This window comes from Alosa pseudoharengus, unplaced genomic scaffold (assembly GCF_046254945.1).
Source record: "Alosa pseudoharengus isolate Yale_2024_CS ecotype anadromous, Long Island Sound unplaced genomic scaffold, YU_APseudo_1.1 YU_APseudo_1.1_scf_24, whole genome shotgun sequence".
Taxonomy (NCBI): domain Eukaryota; kingdom Metazoa; phylum Chordata; class Actinopteri; order Clupeiformes; family Clupeidae; genus Alosa; species Alosa pseudoharengus.
In genome coordinates, this window is record NW_027468689.1 from 16,607,206 (window position 1) to 16,614,705 (window position 7,500).

At 45.8% G+C, this 7,500-nt stretch overlaps 1 protein-coding gene across 1 annotated transcript in view; it reads right to left on the reverse strand.

The window, feature by feature from the left end:
* Positions 1-7,500, reverse strand: part of LOC143141763 (potassium channel, voltage gated eag related subfamily H, member 7) — a 106,287-nt gene that overhangs the window by 6,292 nt on the left and 92,495 nt on the right. Inside the window, exons 12-15 of the mRNA XM_076302474.1 lie at positions 6,855-7,060; positions 5,106-5,190; positions 3,137-3,421; positions 1,013-1,169 (exon numbers count right to left, since the gene is read on the reverse strand). Coding sequence (XP_076158589.1) covers positions 1,013-1,169; positions 3,137-3,421; positions 5,106-5,190; positions 6,855-7,060 — 733 coding nt within the window. The remainder of the gene's footprint in view (positions 1-1,012; positions 1,170-3,136; positions 3,422-5,105; positions 5,191-6,854; positions 7,061-7,500) is intronic.

A 7,500-nucleotide genomic window follows, 5' to 3' on the forward strand; every position in this document is an offset into this window, starting at 1 on the left:
CGCATTTTGTTATCATCTCCAAAGTGCTGAAAAGTAAAGAAACTCATTTAACCTTGGCATCTAATTCTTCAAGCAGTATTTTTTTTGTCTTTTCTTGGTTTTCCTACGAATTCCAGCAGGAGGGTAAGATAACTGGTTTCTTCTGTGGTTATTCATCTGTTCTGTCTAAGACTTGGGTTAGTTGGACTTGAGTGCTGCTGGACGGTAACAAAATCTCCATCCTTATAAAACCTGAGCAAGAAGTAGCCTATAACCTGTGTCTCTAGATAAATTCTAGGGTCAAACATCTTCGCACGTTAGCCAACTGTTCGAGACCTAGGCGTAGTCGCTTCTCATTTCATAGACATCTCAATAAATCCACCACGGAAGCCTGATCAACTTCCAAGGGGGATATTTAAAATTAGGAGCAAAAAGGTTATCTGCGCCGCAGAGGGAAGACGTGCGACTTCACTGGACAGTAGGTCCCTGCTATCTACAATAACCTCAAGGGAGGTATCGTGGGTTTTAACTGCCTAGGCCTGGGGTTACGTCTGAGACACGGCTGACGTTGACTAGGTTCTGGGGGTTACCTGCAGGGGGCAACACAGTATTCCACTCTTCATTAGCCTGTCTTCCTCTCTCATCTTCCCCTTTCTACTCAATATTCAATTGAATATTAGATTTGTTTGAGTGTTACATAACAGAATTACTCAAGAACATTTCCAGACGCTTTCCGTCTTTCTCCATACGATAGGGTCTAGCCCCATTACAAAACTCCAAACCAAGGTACCACTAACCAGCACTAAAGACTTTAATGAAACCTATTGTGTTTCCTGCCGTTCTGCATTCTGCAATGTTTCTGCATCTCACTTAATATGTTATCTCACACACGGACACACATAGATGTGTCCACACATGTACAACTCCACGCATAGCACACAGGCGTGCACACATCATTTAACACACATTTACACACCTCCAAGCAGAGCAGATAAAGGTACACACACACATACACATACACACACACACACACCTGTTCAGGTGTTCCTGCAGCAGGTCCAGACGATGTTCCACTTCTCCGTAGGTAATGTCACTCTCGCTGTCGTCCCCCGGTCTGGTGTCGTGGGCTTGTGCTGAGTCCTCCAGGAACTCCTGGCCCTTCCCAGAAGGCCATTCTTCAGGGCACACATCTGCCCAGAAAGAAAGAGGCCAGGCACTTGATTTAAGTCCTATAGAGTTCATACGGACATACACACACACACACACACACACACAAGCACACAAGCACACACACACAAACGCACACATGCACACACACACACACACACACACACACACACACACACACAAACACACACACACACAAGCACACTATGGATTCACATGTGCACACACACACAAGCACACTATGGATTAACATGTGCACACTCACATATAGAGCCACATGAAACACACACTCTCTCTCTCTCTCTCAAAATAGAAGTCTATTTATCTTCCCCAGACAGCTGCAGTGCCTCTTAGTCAACTGAGGTACTTTATTGGCCAGGTGCTACTGAGGGTGCGTGGGCAGGTGTGTGTGTGTTTGTGTGTGTGTTTGCAGGAGTAAGAGTGATCTCATCGCAGAGATTCTCACACAACACCAATCAAGCAAGGAGCTTGACCAAGCACGCACATCAAGAGAGAGGTCTGCTTCAACACAATATACCTCCACCATCTCTCTCTCTCTCTTTCTGTGTGTGTGTGTGTGACTGTGTGTGTGATAGAGGGACAAACAGTGACAAGTGACAGTGTGAGTGAGCAAGTGAGTATAACATATTTCCCTGAGCTTGCCCTTCAACAGAGATCAACATACAGTAGCCATCAATGAAACACACACACACACACACAAGCACAGAGAGCCCATGGGCAGCTTTTTTAAGTACCACTACTTAGTGTCATAATTATGGTGAAGTGAACAGTAACATATAATATTCCTCATTTCCTCCATGCTGGGGTGTGTATGAGTGGAGAGGAGAATTAGGGAAGAGAGCATACAGCTGGAGGATATTTAACTCCACAGAGGCCAAATTGCTTCAGTCATAAACACACACACACACACCAAGTGTCTACACCAACATTCCTTTGTAGTGAAAATGCTAGCAGGAGACATGTAGTGTGTCTGACAGTGTTAGAGACAGGAGGTTTGATCTTTGCCTGTGTTTGTGTGTGTGTGTGTTTAGGAGGGAAAAGATGCTGAGAAGGCAGGGGGTAATTAGTGATTTGTGTATTTCCTGAAGTCTAAGCTGGGATTGGAGATGACACCAATTCTGGTGTCGGTCAACGTTGCACTGCTCCCCAAATCCGTTTATGTTGACACCACCAAAAAAAAAAGAGAATACTGCTCATTAGAATAAATCTCATAAAAGGATGGAAGTGTGTGTGTGTGTGTGTGTGTGTGTGTGTGTGTGTGTATTGCACAGTATAGATGTTTAATACAGAATCTAGTGAGGCATGCTATGCTAATCCAATCAAGCTCTAGTGGAGTATATTGCACTGGAAAAGAGCAGTGATGTGCAGGGCTGGTGTCAGCTTGTTGGTGGGGTGGAGAGGGGAGGGGAGTGCTGCTTCATTAGCCGTTACTGTCACAGAGCTTTCTAAAGTGCAAGTCATTCCAAAGAGTTCTATCTAGTTCAGAGCATGTGTGTGTGTGTGTGTGTGTGTGCGCACCTGTATTGCATCTCTGTGTATGTGCGAGAGAGATACTGTGTGTGTGTGTATGTGTGTGTGTATGTGTGTGTGTGTGCACCTGTATTGCATCTCTGTGCATGTGCGAGAGAGAGACTGTGTGTGTGTGTGTGTGTGTGTGTACCTGTATTGCATCTCTGTGCATGTGCGAGAGAGAGACTGTGTGTGTGTGTGTGTGTGTGTGTGTGTGTGTGTGTGTGTGTGTATGTGTATGTGTGTGTGTGTGTGTGTGTGTGTGTGTGTGTGTGTGTGTGTGTATGTGTGTGTGTATGTGTGTGTATGTGTGTGTATGTGTGTGTGTGTGTGTGTATGTGTGTGTGTGTATGTGTGTGTGTATGTGTGTGTGTGTGTGTATGTGTGTGAGTGTGTGTGTGTGTGTGTGTGTGTGTGTATGTGTGTGTGTGTGTGTGTGTGTGTGTGTTTGTTTCCCCACCTCTGTAGGACTGGTTCCTGTCCAGCCCTTCTTTGGCCAGTAGCTCGGGGACAGGGGCCTCAACGCCGAGGGGTAGAACGCGCTCCGCTCCGCCCGAGCACAACGGCCGCTGCTCTTCTTCCTCTCCCCCCTCCTCCTCTTCCTCCTCCTCTTCTTCCTCCTCCTCCTCTGCCTCTCTCCTTTCACTCTCAGGCACTGAGTCTCTCCTGTCTTTCCTCTCCTCCTCTTGTCGCTTCTCTATCCCTCGCTCCGGCTCACTCCCGGATTCTCGCAGGCTCTGCGCGCCTGCAGAGAGGGTGCACTTGAATTAATGTGACACACACACACACACACACAAATACATACATTCAGACACACACACACACACACACACACAGTCACACACACACACAAACACAAACATATTCATCATTAGAAACACAGATGGAGATGAAGGCACCCTCCTGTTATCTGTATCATGCGGACACACACACACAGACACACAAAGACACACACACACACACAAACACACACACAAACATACAAACAAATGTTCTTAGGTAAGGCACACTGGTAAGTCGATAAACACACTTTCAGATATGTGCACTGTCATTCTCACAGGCACAACTCTTCCGGCGGACAACACCTGTGTAAAAGCTATGACATGAAAAATTCATGAAAACATCTCCTTTTTTGTTTATATAACCTGCTCAAATGCGACTGACTTCCAGCTGGGGTATGACAGACCCCCTAAATAAAGCAGGCTTCCCGATAGACAGACAGACAGACAGACAAAGGGCTGATGTTTCATCAGTAGGTTATCGCTTTATCTCTCCCGACACATGAGCAGGTAAAAATCTCACTGCTATGGATACACAGCTGCCTTGGTACACCGAACACAGAAGAGACTCAACACTGAAGAACACTGAAATAGTTGTCCTGTCAGTATAATTACAACATTCACTTTGTTTGTTTGTCTTTGTCTCTCTCTCTATCTCTCTCTTCTTTTCTCTTTCTCTATCTCTTTTCTCCCCTTCCTCCCCCCTTCTCTCTTCTTCTTTCTGTTTGTCTTTTTTCTCCAATTCCCCCTCACTCTTCCATCTTTCTCCTCTTTTCTATCTACTACTTGCCTTCTCTCTCTCTCTCTCTCTCTCTCTCTCTCTCTCTCTCTCTGTCTCCTCCTTTGTCACCTCTTTATTTCTATTTATCCCTCTCTCTAAACCATTGTTTGGTCATTTTTGCTCCTCCCCTTGAGCTCTACCATGCCCTGCCTTTCCCATGATGCTTTGCTGCCTTGCGGTGCAATGCTTCTCTTTGCTGATTTGTTTGCTCTGGCCACCTGCAGGTAGCCATGGAGACCAAATAAGCCCCAGTGATTCCTTAAATACAGGATGAACGGAGGGGGAAGGGAGGGAGAAAGAGAAAGAGAGAAGGATAATTAAAATGTGATGAGAGAAAAAAGGAGCGATCAATAAGCAGGACAAAAAGGAAGGACAGAGAGATAAACGAGAGAAAGAAAGAATGATAAACAGGGAGTGTATTACCTGGAGAATGGGGAGTGGTAGAGACATAGAAAGAGGGAGAGAGAGAGAAACAGAAAAGTAGTAATGAAGAAAGACAGAATGATAAGTGTGAAGAGAGATGGTGTAGCCTGTAGAATGAGCAGGCAAGGGGGGGGAAGAAGAGATGAAGAAAGAGAGAGAGGAGACATGGTGCATGAGGGAGAGAGGGAGGGTAAATGAGGCGTGCACACACACATACACATACTGTACATACAGACAAATACGCACACACACACACACACACACACACACACACACACACACACACACAGACAAATACACAATTGGGCATATAAACATACAGACTAACACACACACAGACAAATACACAATTGGGCATATACACAAACATACAGTCACACACACACACACACAGATAAGCACACAACCGGGCATATACACAAACACACACACACCCAAGCACAAACCTGTGGAGGTCTTCCTCCTGTAGGAGAGCTTCCTCCGGTACTTGACCTCATCACCATCTGAGTCGCTGGCCTGAGGGAATGTGCTCTGAGGACAAAGCAGCATAAAGGGGTCACTTATAACAACACACATACTACACATTAACACACACGCACACACACACACAATCACACACATATAGTACATGCACATAGACACATCCTTAAACTTCCTTACAAATGTATATGCATACAGTACACAATGCAAAAACATGTCCTTATGCATTTGTTTGCATTCACATAACACACACATATGCAGTGTCACTGCCAGTAAGGTAAAAGCTACACTAGAGCTACACTCTTGATTTGAAAATCAATGGCATAAGTATGCCTCATATGGTGAGACCCAAACATATCGACAGGTTCTTATGAGGCTGAGGACATGTATCCCGGAATCTATCTGTCCTGAATGACTGATGTATGACGAGCTCTGCGCTCGCTGTGGGGTGCTGATTATCTCTGTGGTGACGCAGAGTCCCCCCCCCCCCCCCCCCAACACACACACACACACACACCAGACACTGCTCATCTCTGTCCATCATGCGCTGTTGCTGTCTAATCACTGACATGCTAACACAGGAGCAGAGAGGAGAAGGGACAGGAAAGGAGAGGAGGAGTGGGAGAGGAGAAGGTGGGAGAGGAGGAGTGGGAGAGGAGGAGTGGGAGAGGAGGGGAGGGGAGAGGAGGAGAGGGGATAGGAGGGGAGAGGAGAGGAGGGTGGAGGACAAGAGGAGGGAGAGGAAATGAGGGAGAAGAGGAGGGGAGGAGTGGGAGAGGAGGGGAGAAGATGGGTGAGGAGGGGAGAAGTGGGAGAGGAGGGGAGAGGAAAGAAAGGGAGGGGGCAGGAGGGAGAGAGCAGGAGGGTGATAATGGAGAGCAGAATGTATCTGGCCACAGCTGCGAAATGTCACTCAAAATGTTTGTGTGTGTGTGTGTGTGTGTGTGTGTGTGTGTGTGTGTGTGTGTGTGTGTGTGTAGTGTGAGGTGGAGCACCTGTGTATGTGTGTCTGTGTCTCTGTGTGTGTATTGGTGTGTTACAAAACTACAACAGGTGTTAAGAGGGGAAAAGGTTAATACAACTGAAAGGTGAATGGCTGTTCACAGTTCTTTTTCGCTTCTAGTTTTTTGTGACATGCAGCACTGGAAAAAGACCACTGCACATTTTTCTGATGTCATCCTATGGTTGCTGAGTGACATTTGAAGGAGTTGACAGTCACATTTAAATTTACAGTGGTCTCTTAATTTTGAATATGACCGTCAACTAATTCGAATGTCACTCAGCAACCGTAGGATGACATCAGAAAAATGTCATTTTTCGACGAGAGCTGTATATATTGTGTCTGCCTATGTCTATTCCCTGTCCTCTTCTTGTACTTGACTCTCCAACAAACCAGTTTGAGTTTTCTTCTCATGCAAACTATGTTTGCTATGACCCAATTTGCTCAATGTACAGTGCTATGTAAGTGCTTCAAAGATGAGACATTGTATTGACTTCCAGTGTATTTGATCTCACCTCATTCCACTGCTCTGCATAATACAAAAAGTCCAATGTAAGTGGATTTACGTGTAGTTTAGTTTTCTGTAAGCATACAGTATATAAAGCCTTATACTGTGTGCAATATTGATCCATCATCAATGCTGAGTTTCATGTTTTGAACGGCTTCATAAAATCAACTGCTTTCATGAGACCTTTGCCCAGCAAGGGTCACTCACTTTGGTGTTCTCATCCCTTAGGTTAAAGGTCAACTCCAGGTTAGACAGGAAGTGGTCGGCGAACTCGGGGTACATGTCCAACACTTCCAGGATCTCCTCGCGCTGGATGGTGTGCAGGTCACAGTAGCTGAGCGCCCGCACGTCCGCATTGGCCTTGCCGGGCTTGGCATACAGGTGGATCATCTCCCCAAAGATGTCGTTCTTCCCTAAGGAGGCAAACACACACACACACACACACACACACAAACGACAAGAGAGCAGAGAGAGTGAGTGAAAAAGACATGGAAGCACTGTGTGTGTTAAGGAATGAGTTGGAGAAATACTAAAATAAAGAGTTAAAGAGAGAGAGAGGTTTGACAATGATGCTACTGTAACATTCATGCCCAGAAAACGTTCTTAAATTAAATAAAAGAGGAAGAGAAAGAGAGAGTGAGAGAGACAGAAAGAGAGAGAGAGAGAACGTTCAACACAACTGACATAACACAACAGTAGTGCTAGTGCAGAGGTCTCGGGCCTGTCTGAGACAGTTGTGTCATGGAAAGAACGACGCCCTCAAGTAAACAGACTCCCATCATCCAGTCATATCCCATCGTCCAGTCATAACTCATAAACACACGACAGCTTCTCCCATCGTCCAGTCATAACT